General features: G+C 32.8%; 1 protein-coding gene across 1 annotated transcript in view; it reads right to left on the bottom strand.

The window, feature by feature from the left end:
- The window catches only part of LOC138709986 (hydrocephalus-inducing protein-like), a 135803-nt gene extending 118966 nt beyond the window's left edge, over window positions 1-16837 (bottom strand). The window contains exons 1-6 of the mRNA XM_069840666.1: window positions 16735-16837; window positions 13142-13320; window positions 4570-4786; window positions 4108-4226; window positions 941-1054; window positions 446-596 (exon numbers count right to left, since the gene is read on the bottom strand). Of these exons, the coding sequence (XP_069696767.1) occupies window positions 446-596; window positions 941-1054; window positions 4108-4226; window positions 4570-4786; window positions 13142-13320; window positions 16735-16837 (883 nt within the window). The remainder of the gene's footprint in view (window positions 1-445; window positions 597-940; window positions 1055-4107; window positions 4227-4569; window positions 4787-13141; window positions 13321-16734) is intronic.
- Between the last annotated feature and the right edge of the window lie 5723 nt (window positions 16838-22560).

Below are 22560 nucleotides of genomic sequence, written 5' to 3'. Positions count from 1 at the left end.
TCATTATTATTATTATTATTATTATTATACCTAAAAACTAATTCTGTGCATTTAAAATATATCTAAACAACCCAATTTTAAAGGACTGAGGACTAAGACTACCCCTGATTTCCAGCGGCAGCGAATTCCATGAGCGGGCCATGGCTATTGAAAAAGAACTTGAGTACAGAGATGTCTGATGACGTGGTATTGATAGCAACAGATTCTGCTGTGAACGTGTATTACGATTATGATGCGAAGGTAGGAGAGTAAACCGAGAGGCAAGGTAGTTGGGTGTGGAATCGTGTATAATTCGATATAGAAGGCAAAGAGAATGTACTAAACGTCGATTTTGCAATTATACGGTATTTAGAATTGGGACTATAACAGTGACGGAATAAAAACAGTTGTAATCTTTCGAAATAAACGCCTTGTTGAATAACATATACCTATTTTAAATACTTACATTCTTTTTCATGAATTTCTGCAGTTTCTTTCAATGTTTTAAGCATAATATCAAGTAAGCGTATATCATCGAGGTTACTTCTATGCACTACCCACAATGGAATACCAATTATAATTTTCTGCAATGCAGCTTCTTCAGGTGATACACTTTCCTGTAAGTATGCAAATTTGCATTTCAGAACAAATGTTTATATATTAATCATTAAACATTTGAATCTTCACATCAACTTCAAGCATCAATAATTGCTTTAATAAATATATGAATTAATACGCTATTTCAGGAACAGTATTAAGTGAGTAGCTGTATACTACTGTGGTACTGTGTCTGGTTGTTGTTACAAAAACAGCTAACTAGTAATGAAGTCAGTAGTAAGGCGATAATATGAATGATAACTTTTAAAAACATTAAGGAGATCTTATTTAATTTTGAAATAACTGACATGTTAACATTGTGAAGGAGTTTTTACAAGTTTCCGATCATGCAAATAATACTTACTGAATATGTACTGTCAAATGAATTGACGGTCTGAAGCCCATGTGGACTTTCTTGACCACGTTTAGTTCGTTTCACACTTTTTCTCAGATGAGTGTCTTTCTCTGCTACCCGTATCTAAAACATAGGACAAAATAATCTATACTAATAATAAATCTGTAGCCGAGATTTTTCTAGTAATTTTCGATTTTCCAAAAATAATTGGTCCTAACATATATAATTAACCACCCTGAAACCGAAAATCGCATTTTTGAAATTTTTGTTTGTTTGTCTGTCTGTATGTTTGTTACCTTTTCACGCGATAATGGCTGAACCGATTTATATGAAAATTGGAATATAAATTAAGTTCGTTGTAACTTAGATTTTAGGCTATATGGCATTCAAAATACTTGATTTAAAAGGGGGTTTATAAGGGGGCCTGAATTAAATAAATCGAAATATCTCGCTTATTATTGATTTTTGTGAAAAATGTTACATAACAAACGTTTCTTTAAAAATGATTTCCGATAAGTTTTATTCTTTAAAAAATTTTGATAGGACTGATATTTAATGAGATAAATGAGTTTTAAAATTAAAATAACGCCATCTAAGACGGTGCAATGAATTAAGAACAAATGACTTCGTCTATAAGGAGCCTTGGGCAACAACATCGAAACAGGGTCCTTGGATATCAACAATCGAAAGCTATTAAACATAGCCTACAGAGAATGTTTCTGTGTTTGTATGAAGTAATATCAGAAGCTAAATTAACCGATTTGTATAATTAATTATTATTTCACCATTGGAAAGTGTTTGCCTACATGGACATAATACTATAATGTTATTACAGTAACGTCTGAGTAAATCGAGGACAGGTAAGATTAAAATAGCTTCTTATGCACAGAAAATTTGATAGGCTATTTTGTACATTCTTTTTCTGTATTTTTTAAAATAATATTTATGTACACTCATTTTAATCTCAGAGAATTAACGAACAACGAGAATGTATTGATTTAGTATGCAGTAATAGTACGTTAGCTTAGCAATCCATTATTTTATAATTCAAATTTTAACTATGCTCAATTGAATCGTGTTAAAATACATAAAATATATATGCAATAAATGCAATGCAAAAAAATTGGGTAATGAGCGAAGCAGATTATCTTGCGCTGTTGTAAAAGTTGTTCCCTGGAGCAAACGTCCTATTTTAATTATGTAATTACTTTATATTTATTTCTAACAGGTGCAGCGGAGCGCACGGGTACGGCTAGTAATATAAATAAAATTAAGTCTTATAGAGGAAGAAATTAAAATTTTAGGCACGTTTCATACACAGAATAATAATATTTTGAGAATCGTACGTAAAGCATACTCATGCTTCTGTAATTTGAAAGTTTTGTTTTTAATCATAAGTTAGAGAAAAATATCTTCCAAGATTCAAAATTATTTACTGGTCCCATCTTCAGGGAAGCAGAAGTAGGCCTACTGACATGCAACACATACTGGCCTATTATTAGCTCATATAATTATTATTAAAAAATACGGTCTTCTCCGTGCCACTTAGACTTCAACAAACAAAATTTGATAACACAATCCCATGGGAAAAAATGGAACTCTCTGCATCAAAATCCACAGTTAATTCCCGATGTACCACGAAAATCGTCTGTAGCTGCATTTAGATTGGCAACAGGCCATGATTGTTTGGCCAAACACCTGCATAGAATTGGAATATATCAGTCCCCTAACTGTCCATTGTGCAACTCAAACCAAGAAATGGATTCGGAACATCTCAAAATCTGTGCTTCAGTGGCTGGTCATGATAATATCTTTGAAAAATATTGGAGTGCAAGAGGTCAAATGACTTTATTGTCAAACGCCTGGCATTAGAAAACAACAACAACAACATGATTATTATTAAAAAATACGGTCTTCTCCGTGCCACGTCAAATTATTTTATACATTTAAACAGATTTAACTAAATAAGCTTATATAAAATCAACACATCAATATGTTATTAGCTGTTCAATTTATTTTCACATATAGTGCGATGATAGATTGAATATAATTTTTAACATTATTGCTTAGTCACATATAGTGCGACAATAGACTGAATACAATTTTGCAAAAATATTGATTATTCACACAACTTATAGTGCAATGTTAGACTGAATATATTTGTCAATACTATTGCTTATTCATATATCTGCACTACGGTACTGTGAACAGCATTGTGCACCAAGCCCAAGACGAATACGTATCTCTGACAACTCTGCCTGCCGATGTACGTAGGTAAATTTGATTATGCCTTGCGAAGGTCATTTGTGTAAAAATACCTCCTTGAGACAAGTCCAAGCATTCGGTGTGTCATTTCATCAGTATTGAAGTGAACTGCTATAGGCCTACCCAGTGCATTTCGAACTGGCGGTTCAAGGTCACGTACAAACCACGCACGAGTCACTAAACTGAAAACTGTGAACTGAAGCACTGGTAATCCCGGCTGTCCCAGCTGACTTTAGTTGAGGAGAATAGTCCAGGAATGGAGTAAGCAGTGTGGTAAATGCAGTCCATAGCTTGACTTTGACCCACCATGCCAATTCGAAATGCACTGACAATAGTTCTAACCAGGGACATATGCCTCTATGATTTACATGACATGTTTTTGGCCATAAGTATATTAAAATAAATAACATCGCTTTGGATTAACAGCAGTGGAAATGAAATATCTTAGAAGAACTGTAGGAAAGACCAGAAGAGATAGGATAAGGAATGACAGGATAAGAAAAGAAGTTAAAATGAGATAAGCATTAACAGAGGTGATTAATGAAAGGCAGCTGAAATGGTTTGGGCATGTATATCGTATGGGAGAGGAAAGGAAGGTTAAATAGGTGATGGAAATGAGAGTGGAAGGAAGAAAGAGAAGGGAAAGACCAAGGATTAAATGGGATGATACAATAGAAAGAATAGGCCAACAGAAAGGAAAAACAATGGTAGAGATGAAGAGAATGTGTAGAGACCGGGAAAAATGGATGAAATGAACGGAGAGAGGCGAACCCGACGCTTAGCAGCAGAAGGAACTGAAGAAGAAGAAGAAGAAGAAGAAGAAGAAGAACATCGCTTTGGTTCACTAAACCCGCTCCCGGTCTGTATAACATAATTTCTGATACACGATATATACATATGTCTCCACTTACTGTTCCTTTCCTACGATCCCATTGTTCAAGTATAGTTATTATTTCCTGATAACCAAACTCAAATGCATCAAACTGTGCTGTAAGCTCTTCTGCATTTTCTACATCTGCCGGAATATCACCTGTAAGCATCAATATGCGAATGTTGCAAGACAAGAAGGACTGTAATATGAAAATTAGGATCTAGCGAATGTTGCAAGACAAGAAGGACTGTGATATGAAAGTTAGGATCTAGCTATACTTCATGTGAACAGAATCACTTGTAAATTTCCTGCTTATTTAATAACAAAGTTAAATAATTTTCTGAAGATCCTTATAAAGAGACGGGCGAATGAACTCTTATATGACAGTTTTATAAAATAGATATCCGCTACAATTTTTGTACTTAACTATAACAGATGAGCATCAGCAGATGTGACTTACTTTTAGACATTTTCATACTTTTGTCACTTTTTGCAGTCTTACTTCTTGCACTTTTAGGAGATGAACGTTTTTCAACAGACTTAACAGTCCCTTGTCTTCTCCCATCTTCTGAAGACTGTGCTAATTTCGCCATCTGAGATTTACTCGTTTCTAATTTATTTTTCTTGTCAGAGTTTTTTCCATTTCCGGTGCTTCCAGTTCGGGATTTACGTTTTGACAATATATCTTTCGTAATTTTCTTAGATTGTTCTTTGTTACCCTGTTGACAAATTCAGACATTTAAACATTATTTCAATTTAAAGGATTTGGAAAAAGTCTTTAAGAGAAGGGTAGGATCACAAATAATAAATTGATGGAAAAAAAAGTTACACTAATATGTACAGTATATACCGGGTGTGTACAAAGTCACATCGATTTCTATCCATGCAAGCATACCCTGTGTACAAGGATTAGTATTATTAGTAATTTTGTTATTATTTTGTGAAGTTGTTGTTGAATGTCAGTAGAATTAATGTTTCAAGGTTATGGTTCGTTTCAGCAAATAAATAAATAAATAAATAAATAAATAAATAAATAAATAAATAAATAAATAAATAAATAAATGAATGAATGAATGAATGAATGAATGAATGAATGAATGAATGAATGAATGAATGAATGAATGAATGAATGAATGAATGAATGAGTAAGTAAGTAAGTAAATAAATAAATAAATAAATAAATAAATAAATAAATAAATAAGTAAATGAATAAATGAATAAATAAATAAATAAATAAATAAATAAATAAATAAATAAATAAATAAATGAATAAATAAATAAATAAATAAATAAATAAATAAATAAATAAATAAATAAATAAATAAATAAATAAGTGAATAAATAAATAAATAAATAAATGAATAAATAAATAAATGAATAAACGAATGAATAAATAAATAAATAAATGAATAAGTGAATGAATAAATGAATGAATGAATGAATGAATGAAAAAATGAATGAATAAATGAATAAATGAATAAATAAATAAATGAATAAATGAATGAATAAATTAATGAAAAAATGAATGAATAAATGAAGGAATAAATGAATGAATGAATGAATGAATAAATAAATGAATAAATGAATGAATGAATAAATAAATGAATAAATGAATGAATGAATAAATGAATGAATAAATGAATGAATAAATGAATAAGTAAATGAATAAATGAATGAATGAATAAATAAATGAATAAATGAATGAATGAATTAATTAATAAATGAATGAATAAATGAATGAATAAATGAATGAATAAATAAATAAATGAATAAATTACTGAATAAATAAATGAATAAATTAATGAATGAATAAGTGAATAAATAAATGAATGAATAAATGAATGAATGAATTAATAAATGAATGAATAAGTGAATGAATAAATGAATAACTGAATGAATAAATGAATAAGTGAATGAATAAATGAATAAATGAATGAATAAATTAATGAATGGGAAATGAATGAATAAGTGAATGAATAAATGAATAAATGAATGAATGAAGAAATGAATGAATAAATTAATGAATAAAGAAGTGAATAAATGAATGAATAAATAAATGAATAAATAAATTAATGAATAAATGAATAAATAAATGATTGAATGAATGAATGAATGAATAAATGAAAATGAATAAATAAATGAATAAATATATAAATGAATGCATAAATAAATAAATAAATAAGTAAATAAATAAATAAATACATAAATAAATACATAAATAAATAAATAAATAAATAAATAACTAAATAAATAAACAAATAAACAAACAAATAACCAGATAAATAGATAAATACATAAATACATAAACAGATAAATAGGTAAATAAATAAATAAGTAAATAAGTACGTAAATAAATAAGTACGGAAGTAAATAAGTAAGTAAATAGATAAGTAAATAAGTAATAAATAAATGAGTAAATAAATAAATAAAATCCTGTATATATATATATATATATATATATATATATATAATTGTGAGGAACGGTAGAACACCATAAAAAATGGTATAGGCCTATGGTTTTGAAGGCTAACGAAGAAACCAATCCAGGTCGTGTAGCTTGAATTTAATGGAAATGCAAATTTAAGCTAATCTTTGTTCTTTAAGAAACGTGGTGATAGTCGTTCGTTTCGCTTTTTCTTCGTTTACGAATACAGTATAAGGACTTCAAAATCGATGCTAAAATAATAAACTAGAGCATTAATGCGAGAACTGTGATACAGTTTCGCGGAACTATAAGGATCCGAAGTGCGCTCAAGAAGCGGCACAAGTAGCATCGAGGAAAAAGCAAAACGAACGACTATCACCACGTTTCTTAACGAACGAAAATTAGCTTAAATATGCATTTTCATTAAATTCAAGCTACACGACCTGGGACGGTTTCCTTATGAGAGGAATGCACAGTGTGGCGAATGGTGGGTCAGGCTAGCCTCACAGCACAGTCGGCACTCAGCTCATTTCATCACGGGTGCACAAAAAGCTTCTTTAGTTGTAATGCATAGACATGCGCCATGCCCCGCCCGATAAGTACCTTTATACCTCGACCTCTACCCCTACCTCGATATAGGAGGGACACATTTAGACAAAATAACTATGAATCAACACTTAAAGTGAGCGTACCCATATACAGGGTGATTCAGGTCACCCGTAACAGTAATTTATTTCGGAAACTAGTGCATTAAAATTTTCGAGAAAAAAATATTTATTACTAAACCACATGTGAACTTTCACTTGAGCTTAGTTTCATCAATCAGCTCTAACAGGAAGTAGGGTCAGTGGCGTATCACTTCAAAATTTCAAATGGGAGTATGGGTCAAATAGGGTACCATTTGATAGAGCTCTTCAAAACAAACAACTTTCATAGGAAACGTTTTGATTAATTCCTATTCTTTCAATGAGAAAACGTACGAAAAGGCAATGGGTGATTCGGACCACACGTAAGTCATTTATTTCGGCATCTAGTGCATTAAAATTTTCGAGACAAAAATATTTAGTACTAAACCACATGTGAACTTTCACTTGAGCTTGATTTCATTAATCAGCTCTAACAGGAAGTAGGGTCAGTGGCGTATCACTTTAAAATTTCAAATGGTAGTCCAGGTCAAATAAGGTACCATTTGATAGAGCTCTTCAAAACAAACAACTTTCATAGGAAACGTTTTTACCAATTCCTACTCTTTCAATGAGAAAACGTACAAAAAGATAATCCCATCAATATTGAGAAATGTTAAAAGACGAAAATGTAAACAAGACAATTAATGTTGACATTTTACTGAAAGACTGAACAATTCCATTAATTTTTATAAATGTTCAAACTGTCTGCCGTTCTGAGCAACACACACCCGTACTATTCTTCTAACACTGTCAGTGACTCATAACACTTCGGCGTGGTCAAGTGACTGGCAGGTCTCCCGGATTCGCTGTTTTATGTCATCTCTTATTGTGGGACAGTCTTGATAAACGATGTTTTCAACTTGGACTCCTATTTGAAATTTTAAAGTGATACGCCACTGACCCTACTTCCTGTTAGAGCTGATTAATGAAATCAAGCTCAAGTGAAAGTTCACATGTGGTTTAGTAATAAATATTTTTGTCTCGAAAATTTTAATGCACTAGATTCCGAAATAAATGACTTACGTGTGGTCCGAATCACCCATTGCCTTTTCGTACGTTTTCTCATTGAAAGAATAGGAATTAATCAAAACGTTTCCTATGGAAGTTGTTTGTTTTGAAGAGCTCTATCAAATGGTACCCTATTTGACCAATACTTCCATTTGAAATTTTAAAGTGATACGCCACTGACCCTACTTCCTGTTAGAACTGATTGATGAAATTAAGCTCAAGTGAAAGTTCACATGTGGTTTAGTAATAAATATTTTTGTCTCGAAAATTTTAATGCACTAGATTCCGAAATAAATGACTTACGTGTGGTCCGAATCACCCATTGCCTTTTCGTACGTTTTCTCATTGAAAGAATAGGAATTAATCAAAACGTTTCCTATGGAAGTTGTTTGTTTTGAAGAGCTCTATCAAATGGTACTCTATTTGACCCATACTTCCATTTGAAATTTTAAAGTGATACGCCACTGACCCTACTTCCTGTTAGAACTGATTGATGAAATTAAGCTCAAGTGAAAGTTCACATGTGGTTTAGTAATAAATATTTTTTTCTCGAAAATTTTAATGCATTAGTTTCCGAAATAAATGACTGTTCGGGTGGTCTGAATCACCCTGTATATAGAGTATGCTTTGAAGGTAATTTAATTGTAAATTATTTTTCTAAATAATAGTATTTAGAGATATGGATATGTGCACGATACTATTTGCATTCATATATTCCATCAAATGCCTATGATAGTATCTGATTTAAACTCAAAGTAGTTAAAATTTATCATATGTACACACATGTACCTGAAATTTTAAAGCTTTTAACTGATCACTTTTACTTTTCTCTTGACGAAGTTTAATCAAGCATTCATTAATATTATTTTTTGTTCCTTTTCTTCTATCAGAACAGAGTTTGTTGTAAAGAATGCTGTCTTCTTCATTAAGATTATCAACTTCATCATCACTTATTTCTTTAAGCCGTTTGATTTTTGATTCATACTCCATCTTTATATTGTCATCTGTAACAGTTACCAACGAAAGAGAATCTTAAAAAATTCAAATATATGTTTAAAAATATAAACATCTAAGTATAAGAACAAACAACGAAATTATATTGCCTCTTGTCCGTAGTGCAGTGCAGGGGTTCTCAACCTTTTGAAGATTTTAAGCACCGCCCACAAGTAATATTAAGTGACCGAGTACCATGAAATGAAATTGGTTTAATAGGCCTATATGAATACATAAATAAAATAAATGAATTAAATAACAAAGTGTGAATTGAAAAAAGGACCTCAGGCGCGTTCGTGCTCGCGAGCACTTTTTTACTCGCATGACGAAAGCTCCAAATGTAATTGAAAGAGAACGATAGTGCTCGTGAGTACCAGGTTGAGAATGCCTGCTGTAGTGTATTACTTTACTAAGAGGAAGAAAATATAAACATTTCTAGTGAAAAAAAAATTATGGTTTATTTAACGACGCGTCGCCGGTATGCCGGAATTGTGTCCCGCAGGACATGCCAGTATAAACCTGCTGACATGAGCATGTCGCATTTAAGAACACTTAAATGCCATCGACCTGGGCCGGGATCGAACCCGCAACGTCGAGCACAGAAGGCCAGCGCTATACCGACTGCGCTACCAAAGTCGACTTTTCTAGTGGATTAAAATGAATTGTGATACGGAGTGTCCTCTCTCTCCATCTCTCAATTTTGACGCTTTTCTCTCTCTCTCTCTCTCTCTCTCTGTTTCTTTCCCTCTAAATTTTGCCTTCCAAGAAATTCTATCGTATCAAATATATATTTCATTGTACTTAAATTGGCTCTTACGCAAATACAAAACTGGATGTAGTAATAGTGACCGTAGTAGCAGTAATAATGGTAGTAGTGACAGTAGTAGTATTAGCAGTATTTATGGAAGTAGTAGGCTAGTAGTATCAGCAGTATTTATGGCAGTAGTATCAGCAGTATTTATGACAGTAGTAGCATAAACAGTACTTATGACAGTAGTTGTATCTGCAGTATTTATGACAGTAGTAGTTTCAGCAGTATTTATGACAGTAGTAGTAATAGCAGTATTTATGGCAGTAGTAGTAGTATCAGATGTATATATGACAGTCGTATCGGCAGTATTTATGACAGTAGTAGTATCAGCAGTATTTATGACAGTAGTATCAGCAGTATTTATGACAGTAGTAGTATCAGCAGTATTTATGGCAGTAGTAGTATCAGCAGTATTTATGGCAGTAGTATCGGCAGTATTTATGGCAGTAGTAGTATCAGCAGTATTTATGGCAGTAGTATCGGCAGTATTTATGGCAGTAGTATCAGCAGTATTTATGGCAGTAGTAGTATCAGCAGTATTTATGACAGTAGTAGTATCAACAGTATTTATGGCAGTAGAGTATAGCAGTATTTACAGCAGTAGTAGTAGTAGTAGTGTCAACAGTATGTATGGCAGTAATAGTATCAGCAGTATTTATGGTGGTGGTGGTAGTGGTGGTAGTAGTAGTAGTAGTAGTAGTAATAGTAGTAGTAGTAGTAGCAGCAGGAGCAGTTATTCAGCGTCAAAATTCAAGGAGAGTAAGAAATGGCCGACGAATCTTATCTAGAGACCTCTCTCAGGTAGTCTTAAGTGCCGTAAATCTACAAACACTGCTTTCTCAGGTTTAACTCCCTGCCAGAGAAAGCCATGCTAGGGATTCATCAATCTTTCACTCTTTGAGCTCTCGAACCTTGCCTCCAAAGCCCAGTACGATGAACGCAAGGCCACAGAGAACGACTACTTTTCAGTATCACGAATAATAATAATAATAATAATAATAATAATAATAATAATAATAATTATTATTATTATTATTATGGGGAAAAGTTAAAGAGTTTCAAGTAGCCTATGAGGTAGTTTTGTGAAAGCGAATAAGTTGTATGTTCTTTGTCTCTACTTTGCTCCATCTGTGATTGAGATACGGAAAATATTCACGAAGTATTCCAGGTTTCTGTCGAAGTTAGAACAAAACAGTATTTATTTTATTTTATTTATTTAATGCAGGGCTGTAGAGTTTATCTTTAGCCGTGATAATGGCAACATGCAATATTCATAGTTTAGTGTGAAACAAGTAAACAATTTTACTCATACAAATAAACAAACAAACAGTGAGAAGAGAGAACAAAATAGTAAAATCTAAGAAAAGAAAAATAGCTTAACATTACCTTTATTGTAATGCGATATTTTTTAGGTTTTTGCACAGTGTAGTAGATGTTTTCAAAGTTTCGGAGCTACAGTACATACCGGCTACATCATCAGGGAAAACGGGGAAAGAGAAGCCTATCTGTTGGATCTGTTCCCAATAGCTGTTGCTTAGCAGGTGTGAAATGTTTGATGTTTCCGCATATACGACACGGTGCAAAAATTTAAAAAAATCGTACCACGTTCACAATTACCTTTATTCTTTTTGTTTTTGACGTAATAGTCTGCATAATTTATAAAGTAGTTATATAATACTATACAATGAATATATCTAATATTCCCGACAACTTTCAACAAAGAAGTAAGGGTCAAAGCTGTATTTTTGAAGAAAATGCTGTTTAAACCATCAATTACTATTCCAGCTGTACAGTCAGTCATGGAAAACCTGAAAAAAAAACATACAGATATTCCTTAAATATTTTTTTCAACGATACGTACTTGATTATTTAACAGTGACAAAGCTTCCTTATCTATGAGTAATGCTACGAATTTATAGATAACTTTGCTGCCTTCGACTTTGACCTTGGTGCTTCACAAAAGGAGGATCTACGTTATACTATATCGATGGCTAATAAGTGACACCTTGTATCTGTGAATTTTTAGGTAAATCAGAAAAAAATATTTAAAAATTAATTTCTTCCAAAATAGACAAACTGTTTATGTATGTTTCTTCTTTGCAAGATCATCTACTCGACGACAAAATATTAGTTAACTGTCCAATTTTGTGAACATAATAATAACATACCGTAAACTGGGGTTACTTTGAACACAGAGGAAACTTTGAACAATTTTTTAGAAAATCATATTTAGGTTTTTACATACTGCTCTTGTTACAGATGGAGGTAAATTTGGTATGAGAATGATTTTATAATAATTTGCCTTCATCTATAACAAGTGCAGCATGTAGAAACCTAAATATGATTTTCTGAAAAAAATGTTCAAAGTTTCCTCTGTGTTCAAAGTAACCCCAGTTTACGGTAGTTATTCAAAATAATAATATAGTTAAACTAAATGTCCATTTTTGTAGATACCACTTGTCACTTCTTAGCAACCGGTATGCTGACTGTGATGATAAATTAAGCATGGGGTCTCTTTTTGCAGGAAAGACAATATTATTATTAATTTCCCCCAATCTTCGGTTTCTCCACTATACATTAAGTTTTAGTCGGGGATTTAAACCCACTTCTCCAATTTGGAAAGCTGGCGGTTTAGTCGTTCTTAACTGTGCATCTGATGGAACTGTATCTAAATTATATGTATAAATACATACATAAATCCTACTATTCAGTTTTAATATCACAGGGCCCTATTCATAGACATTCTTAGAGCGGGCTTTCGGTGGATGATCAGCGAACTAACGTTTTTCGTATTCATAAACCAGTGTTAGCGATATGATATGATATGAACCCTGTTTAGCACGCTCGTAGCGCGGTCTAGCGGAATGTCTATGAATAGCACCCTTAATTTTTATTAACCTATATTCTAAGAAGGAATTTGAAATTTACTCGTATTTACGATGGCTACGTCGTAAATCAACGAACTGATAAAAAATTTGCATTAGCCACCGAGTGAATGTGGTGCACCATAGTCAAATAAAATAAAATTTAACATTGAAAGTACAGTATTACATTTACAACAAAATACAAAATATGAGGAATTACAACAATATTACCTTTGTTGCAAAATTTCTATTAGAAGATCTGGCGCAATGTTCACTCCATGACTCGCCTGTGTTTCAGATTCAGCCGTATTTTTACTAACATGTTTGCCTGACACTGGAGAAGATGCTGCACTACGTTTCTTGTGTTTTGATTCAGCTTCGGGTTTCTTTTTTTTATAATCAGCTAATTGCAGCTTCTTCATCTTATAAGTCATATCATCCAAAGCGTCATATTTCGATGTAAGATCTGGTAATGAAATTATTAAATATGTTAAATATCAATTCACTTTAAAATACAGAAATTATATCATTTTAATTGCGAAATAATTGTCATTAATTGCCATGTACCATGTAATAGCTACTGTCCTGGTAACATCTGGATGAAAGAGTCATGACTGTTTCCAACTAGAATCCTAATACGTTTTTTAAGAAACGAAATACTTGTACTGGAAATGCAACAGAGATTACTTGTCTTCATCGTAAGTCTATAGACCTGTAGCTAACACAGAATTTCCGTAAGTGGAATACATCTTTATAGAAATATATGTTATGAAATCAGAATTGTAGAGAAAGACAGTCTGTCAGCTTTCCCAATAATGGGACTACCTCATTGGACAAAGCATAACAAACACACAGAGTGAAAACAAAAACAGACCACAAAAGAGAAATGTAGAGAACGAACAAAAAAAGGGAAATTAAGTACAGATAATAGCATACACATAACAGGCCTAAACATAGTAAACAAATAGATTAGACGTTCAAACAAAAGTTCTTCCTTCTTAGGAAACAAAGTACAGGTGGTATTTTAAAATGGCAAGTGATCCTCTGATAGCAGTAAGGGAAACATCACGAATGAAGTCGTTGTTTAGCTGGAACTTCTTGCAGAAAGTGACAAAGAGGCGAGGTATTGTGCCCCTAGCGCCAACCATTACCCAATTACTTCAATGGAGGTGAGGTGATATTTCTCCAAATAGAATGGAACTGTGGGCTCATAAATCCTGCATTTTTCTGCGTGGACTTCAGCGGGTTGTTGTTCCTGTGCCTCGAACCTGACTGTCGGGTCGATAATGTAGGCGGATGTAGAGCCTGGTGGAATGGCAACCATGTCAATTCTCCGACAGGATCCCTCCTGAGAGATGCCATGGACTTCTTAGTGTACAGTGAGACCTTTCTTCCTCAAGGCTTCGGCAATCATGGACCTGATTCTGTGACGTCTATAGTTCCGCAGTGTCTCACTAAAAGGACAGGCACCCAAAACGTGGCCAAGAGTTTCAATCTCACTGACGCAACGACGACAGTGGTTTCCGTCTCGGGACCTTCCTGGTATAGCACGCAGCGGACAAACATTAGCTGTCATTTTAAGAGCTAGTCTCCATTCACTGCTAGTGAGGCGATCGGATGCACTCTATTACCTAATTAAAGTGTTATCATAACATTATTCGCAACAGTACATAAAAATATCTCAAATCAGGTGGTATATTTAAAATTCTGATTGTAATAAAATTACATATATTTATATGTAGTCATTTTACATACAGCATGAGGCTTTTAAAATTACAACCTTAATCTCCTATACTTTTGCTGATGTCTTTCAGCTGCTTTCGTTAGATTTAAGGGCATATAACATCTCACAAATCTAGCTTAGGCCTGTAGAAAATTAATATTAATCAGAAAAGGGAGTATATTCAGCACAAGGTTTGTTTTTTATTGGACAAATTGTAATAGAAATTGAACTAAATAAAATTAGAATAATAATGGAATTTACCGCACGTTTCTAATGCAAATATTTAAAGAAATATCGCTATTAAATTTTTATCCTTTTGATGAAATTTCTGTATGATACAAGAAAAACAGAAACAGAAATTGGTGGTGTTGTTTTTCTTAGGCCTACTGCAATAAATTTTTTCAATAAAAAAGCCGCCCTGAATAAGGGTTCGAATAACAGAAAGTAATGGTGATGTTCTTATGTTGTTTTGTTAATAACATCTGTACAATATGAATTATTTCCAGTCACCTTGTAAAATGTCAATGTACTGTATGTATAGTTTACTGTAAATAGCTAGTTATTATTCTCAGTCATCCTGTTATACAATGTAATCCTTAATTTTAGTTATTGTATTTTTCTTATTTTATTGGGATATTTTACGACGCTGTATCAACATCTAGGCTATTTAGCGTCTGAATGAAATGAAGGTGATAATGCCGGTGAAATGAGTCCGGGGTCCAGCAACGAAAGTTACCCAGCATTTGCTCGTATTGGGTTGAGGGAAAACCCCGGAAAAAACCTCAACCAAGTAACTTGCCCCGACCGGGATTCGAACCCAGACCACCTGGTTTCGCGGCCAGACGCGTTGACAGTTACTCCACATTGTGTATAGTATTCATACAGTGTTACTAATTTCTAATTGTAAGACATTATGTAGTCTTAAGATTTTGACAATGTCAGAAACTTGTATACAAGTCTATTGACAACTAATAAATATGAATATGAACAATGTGTCAAAATCAAGTGAACAGTAACATGGGAATTAAATAAGAATCTTCAGCTGCTTTTCAGCCTTGGTAAATAAGTATTGTAATGATACGAAGCCAATTTAATTTATTTTATGCTCGACCTTGCGGAAATGTAGTAATTATACACCTGGTAGCAGTCCTTTAATGCATGTCATTAAAGTACACCTATTCATTAAAGTTCAGGTTTTCGATTATTCTCGGATACGCAATCGAAAGATAACGAGGGAAACGTCACGGAGGCTGGAAATCCAATACAGTCGCAGAAGGTTATGTTCTGTTACTATAATAATTACCGTTAATTGTAAATAATATTCAAATAAATTCAATTTGTCATCTCGTTTTTCAATTCTAAATCAATTTCCAGGTTATACCAAAATTAGTTCATGTTATTCTCTACATCAAGGTCAATGACATTATTGTTCCTCGGAAAAAATCAATACTTTCCCGTCTGCGCACATCTCACACGAGCTAAGTACAAGGTCACTTCCGATCTTGAGTCAGATACAAATAAAATGAATACGTCTGAATAATTTCAAGTTAGAAATATGGTCGAGCATAAAAAGTCGTATGAAACTTGCCTATAATGGTAATTAAGACGCTCGTATGAAAATTATGAAACTCGCTTGCGATCGTTTCATAAACAAACATACTTGCGTCTTAATTACTATCATTATAGGCTCGTTGCATAATGTACGATTAACAATCATATTTAGTGAATTCTGTAAATTCACAATACATATAATTTTAAGAAGTCATAAATAAAAATACTGTTTTTTTACAGTTAGTAAAATAATCAAATGACAGACAAAAATAGAGCTAAACGCTTATATCAGTTACACAATTCGTAACTAACCAGTTTTATTGTAAGCAGTGCTTTAGTTGGAAAAAATATTTAGGGAATTCACTTTCATTTCAGCAGTGTGAATATCGTTTCATACGGCAGCGATCTTCCAAGATCTTCTGCCCTGCATTTGTTGATGGCTTTCAATTTTTAATTCATGCAGCAAGCCTTATTCTGGGTTCCCAAAATTTGTTCGTAAATATATGAACTACTAAAAAATACACCATTTTTAAATTTGGATCTTATATTTCTCGGAACGCAGCTCCGACTCAACTAAAGCACTGATTGTAAGCATAAAATATTTACCTGTGTCTGCCTCTTCTAAGCCTTCATCACTTTCTGGGAAATAAGTGCTCATATACTCGGTATAGTTCTGGTTGATTTGATCTCGTATCATCATTCCTGCCATAGTTTTACCTGAAGCAGCTGCTTCTAGGATAACATTATCGATGTTCAATGCCGTAAGACCTAGTATTCTGGCCGCTCTACAAGCGTAGTACGTGGAATCTGTATTAATAAATAATAGGTCAAATTTCAAATGTATTCATTATATGCATTGTGCAGTAATTGCATATAACTTCCTACGAAAATTAGTACAAGTTTGATTTTACATAAGTAATTATTTTAAATGCAGAACTGTAGCAAATATATAGGTGGAAAAAATGAAAATTATTTTCTTAATTATTTCTTCAAAATTTATACAGGTGAACCTTAAGCATCTACAGACAGTAGTGGCAAAAAACAAACCGTACCGACCCTTGTAGCTGATTTCAGAGCCTTGCTCACTTCAGAGCACGATAGACTGGTAACTAAGACTTTCGTGGTTCGAATCCTGCCTGGGAAGGAAACGTTTTTTGTCCCTTATTCAAATTTATTCCCAATAATTTTCGATTGCAACGATATTTTACTACTTAATTAACTTATTATTCCCAGAACATGAATTTTACCAGCAATCGAAAAGTATTGAGAATAAATTTGAATAAGGAACAAAAAAAGTTTCCTTCCCAGGCAGGATTCGAACCACGAAAATCTTAGTTACCAGTCTATCGTGCTCTGAAGTGAACAAGGCTCTGAAATCAGCTACAAGGGTCGGTCCGGTTTTTTTTACTACTACTGTACAACAGATTTGTAATCACTGCAAATCACACAAACTTCAGACTAATGAGAATAATTTCATACCTGTGAAAGGTGCGCCATGAAATATTATTAATGTTCCGTTTTTTAAGATTGGTTCTTCTTTAGTAGTTGTTGGTCTTCTCAGATAAATTAAAGCTTGCTTTAAGGGATCACAATTTTCGTAGTTTAGTTCTCCTGTTTCAATTTCTTTTTCAATATATTCTGAAATGAATTTCCAAACGAGACATAAAAAACAATATCTGTGAACTTGTTTTCGTAAGTAGAAAAACGATAAAAAAAAGTCTATGAACTTATTTTCGTAAATGGAAAACGATAAAAAAAACAATGTGAACTTATTTTCGTAAGTGGGAAAACGATAAGAAAACAATGTTTGTGAACTTGTTTTCGTAAGCGGGAAAACGATAAAAAAAAACAATGTCTGTGAACTTGTTTTCGTAAGTGGGAAAACAATAAAAAAACAATGTCTGTGAACTTGTTTTCGTAAGTGGAAAACAATAAAAACCAATGTCTGTGAACTTGTTTTGATAAGTAGGAAAACGATAAAAAAACAATATCTGTGAACTTGTTTTGATAAGTGGGAAAACGATAAAAAAAATCAATATCTGTGAACTTTTTTCATAAGTGGGAAAACGATTAAAAAAAACAATGCCTGTGAACTTGTTTTCGTAAGTGGAAAGCGATAAAAACCAATGTCTGTGAACTTGTTTTCGTAAGTGGAAAACGATAAAAACCAATGTCTGTGAACTTGTTTTGATAAGTAGGAAAACGATAAAAAAACAATATCTGTGAACTTGTTTTCATAAGTGGGAAAACGATAAAAAAACAATGCCTGTGAACTTGTTTTCGTAAGCGGGAAAACGATTAAAAAAAAACAATGCCTGTGAACTTGTTTTCGTAAGTGGAAAGCGATAAAAACCAATGTCTGTGAACTTGTTTTCGTAAGTGGAAAACGATATAAGTGGAAAGCGATAAAAACCAATGTCTGTGAACTTGTTTTCGTAAGTGGAAAACGATAAAAACCAATGTCTGTGAACTTGTTTTGATAAGTAGGAAAACGATAAAAAAACAATATCTGTGAACTTGTTTTCATAAGTGGGAAAACGATAAAAAAAACAATGCCTGTGAACTTGTTTTCGTAAGCGGGAAAACGATAAAAAACCAATGTCTGTGAACTTGTTTTCGTAAGTGGAAAACGATAAAAACCAATGTCTGTGAACTTGTTTTGATAAGTAGGAAAACGATAAAAAACAATATCTGTGAACTTGTTTTGATAAGTGGGAAAACGATAAAAAACAATATCTGTAAACTTGTTTTGATAAGTGGGAAAACGATTAAAAAAACAATGCCTGTGAACTTGTTTTCGTAAGTGGAAAGCGATAAAAACTAATGTCTGTGAACTTGTTTTCGTAAGTGGGAAACGATAAAAACCAATGTCTGTGAACTTGTTTTGATAAGTAGGAAAACGATAGAAAAACAATATCTTTGAACTTGTTTCGTAAGTGAAAGCGATAAAAACCAATGTCTGTGAACTTGTTTTTATAAGTGGGAAAACGATAAAAACCAATGCCTGTGAACTTGTTTTCGTAAGTGGAAAGCGATAAAAACCAATGTCTGTGAACTTGTTTTCTTAAGTGGGAAAACGATAAAAAACAATGTCTGTGAACTTGTTTGGTAAGTGGGAAAACGATAAAAAAACAATGTCTGTGAACTTGTTTTCGTAAGTAGAAAGCGATAAAAAAAATATGAACTTGTTTTTGTAAGTGGGAAAACGATAAAAAAACAATGTCTGTGAACTTGTTTTGATAAGTGGGAAAACGATAAAAAAACAATATCTGTAAACTTGTTTTGATAAGTGGGAAAACGATTAAAAAAACAATGCCTGTGAACTTGTTTTCGTAAGTGGAAAGCGATAAAAACCAATGTCTGTGAACTTGTTTTCGTAAGTGGGAAACGATAAAAACCAATGTCTGTGAACTTGTTTTGATAAGTAGGAAAACGATAGAAAAACAATATCTTTGAACTTGTTTCGTAAGTGAAAGCGATAAAAACCAATGTCTATGAACTTGTTTTTATAAGTGGGAAAACGATAAAAACCAATGCCTGTGAACTTGTTTTCGTAAGTGGAAAGCGATAAAAACCAATGTCTGTGAACTTGTTTTCTTAAGTGGGAAAACGATAAAAAAAACAATGTCTGTGAACTTGTTTGGTAAGTGGGAAAACGATAAAAAAACAATGTCTGTGAACTTGTTTTCGTAAGTGGAAAGCGATAAAAAAACAATATGAACTTGTTTTTGTAAGTGGGAAAACGATAAAAAAAACAATGTCTGTGAACTTGTCTTCGCAAGTGGAGAAACGCTTTAAAAATAAAGAGAAACAGACTGTTCCTATTATTGTAGTAATATTACAGTACATACCGTGAAGAATGTCTTCGATTTTTTCAGGTTCCATGTTGAGTAAGGAATCAGCACAAATAGGCATTCTTTCTGTCGCAGTGTCTATTGTCGATTGAGAAGCTACAGATTGTACTTTAGAGGACAATCTTCCTTGTGCTTTTGTTTCTATCTCTGGTGTATCTGTACGAGTAAATATTATTGAATAATTGATACTGGTAATCAGCTATTATAAATTCTATTACAAAATAAATTATCACTGTTCATTCTTGCAATTTTAACATCAACTATTCATATTAAATCGTACGACGCCTACTGTTAGACCATTTTCTTACGAATAGTGTTAAGGAATTATAGAAAATACCAACACAGATATCATTACACCTACGATAAATATTAAATTATTACGAAATGAATGTATGGGTAAATTTTTAAAGGACAACAAGATTAGAGTGGGGAAATTAACTCGAACCAGCACGCATTTCGTAACGCGAATCCGAGATATGGGACCTTAAGGAAGAAATATATGGAGCAAATACAATTATTGTCACAAGAACGATTAATTTAATTTCAAAGTAACACAATAATATCTTCCTTTATTTGCTGCGATGTGAAATAATTTTTCGTTTCGGGAAACTTTTATTAATATCACTCAAAGAAATGTAGACAAAGGGCATGACTGTTTAAAATACAACTCTAAATATACTGTATTATTGAAATAAATATTATTTTTCCAATACTGGAAGCTTCAGTTTATTGCATAAAATACTCTAACAATGTACCTATTCTGAGTTTATAGGCTTTTATGGTAATTGTGTTCGGAAGTAAACTTTTAAACTTTGGGTATTCCACCATGTGCTGTTAATTACGATATTTAAGGAATGGTGAACGGGAGAAGAGTTCGGGGGTAAAAGATATCAGCTGATAGACAATACATACTATTTGACTCCATACTATGTAACACAAACGAACCCCTCTGCAAAACAACTGAAGAAACCGAAGATACAAGGATCTCTCTAGTTCTAAAGATGGCTCCTACTAAGCTGAAATTAGTCAACTAGGTATTTGTAAACTTAGTCCACAATTAACATGTGAAAATGATCACCATAAATCATATTTCCAATGTTAACACTTCAATGAAGCTTCCCCATGAAGAAGTGAATGGAGTTGGTATCCAACAGAACAGCATACCTTCCAGCACACAGTATGAAAACCACGGAGAGATTTATTCTAAAACATCTTAATATTTTTCTTACCATCATCTCCTGATTTTGAACTTGTATCACTTTCTTCCTGAAGCATCAGTTTAGACGTAAGTTGAGAAATTAAGTATTGGTAAAAATCGTTAAATTCCTGTGGCAAGGGTTGTCCTGGAATTCTGACTGGTGCTAACAAATAATCCTTCCTGTAATAATGTGCCAACAGTCTCAAAATTCTTTCTTCTTCCAAAACTTGGCTGAAAATAATACAGTGTTTATGAAATACAATACTTTATCATGCAATATATGAAAATATTGCGCAAGTTTCATAAATAAAGATATTAAATATAGGGTGAGTCATCAGGAGGAAAGGTAGTCTATGTGGTTTGAGGGGTGATAAAATTGATGATTCTGAACAAAAAAGTTTATATGAACGTTATGTCCTGTTCTTAACGATTTCGGAGAAAACAATGGAAACAATGAGGAATATGAAAAGTGCAGGTGATAGTAAATTAAAACATTGTTACCTTATGTTCTGTTTAATTGTGTACTTTTCTTTACAGAACATGTTCAAAAAACCCACCGTCAACTTCAATGCATTTTGCAGTTGTTGTAGACAACTGCAGTAGCAGCACAGTGCAAACTGTGTCCATCGTCAATAAGGGCAATAACTTTTGCAGCTTCTTTTGCTGACAGCAATATTGTTGCAAACGAATTTAATGCATCAACAACATTCTTCACAATAAAGGCAGACGAGAAGCAATACAATAACGAAAAACATGGAAAAGTTTATGATCACAAAACTCATGTATTTTGAATGGAAATGACACTAAATGGATTTTCAGCCATAATTTTGAAAAGAATTGCAAATAAAATAGAATTTCGTATGCAGACACTAGTTAGAAGATTAAGACAACACTCCATCACACATAATTGTATGCAAGTCCAATAGATAATATATTTACATTTAAAAAATCTGAATTTTATAGTAAGCAGGTTTATTGCATTTCAGTGTAGGTGGAAGACACCAGAAATTAAGCCCTATGTAGGAAATCCAATATTAAGAAAGTTCTACGATGTAAACTATTATTTTACATCGTATATTAATGTGAGTCTCTTACTCATACCGTAGGTCTATTTATGTATTTATGCTCGACCATGCCAAGGGTATAAAGGAATTTAAGAACGGATATCAGCCAAGGGTAAACGTGATCAAGGATGAGAATGGTGACTTACTTGCAGACTCTTCATCAATCCTAAACAGATGGAAAAACTATTTTGCGCAACTACTAAATGTACATAGGCCAAATAGAAATGATCGGGACGATATTCAAATACAAACTGCTGAGCCATTTATACCCGAACCCACGATTTCAGAAGTCGAAGTTGCGATAGAAAATCTGAAA

The sequence above is a fragment of the Periplaneta americana genome, chromosome 12 (assembly GCF_040183065.1).
Source record: "Periplaneta americana isolate PAMFEO1 chromosome 12, P.americana_PAMFEO1_priV1, whole genome shotgun sequence".
NCBI lineage: Eukaryota > Metazoa > Arthropoda > Insecta > Blattodea > Blattidae > Periplaneta > Periplaneta americana.
The sequence above is the reverse complement of the archived record's forward strand: the minus strand, read 5'-3'. Positions and strand labels throughout refer to the sequence as shown.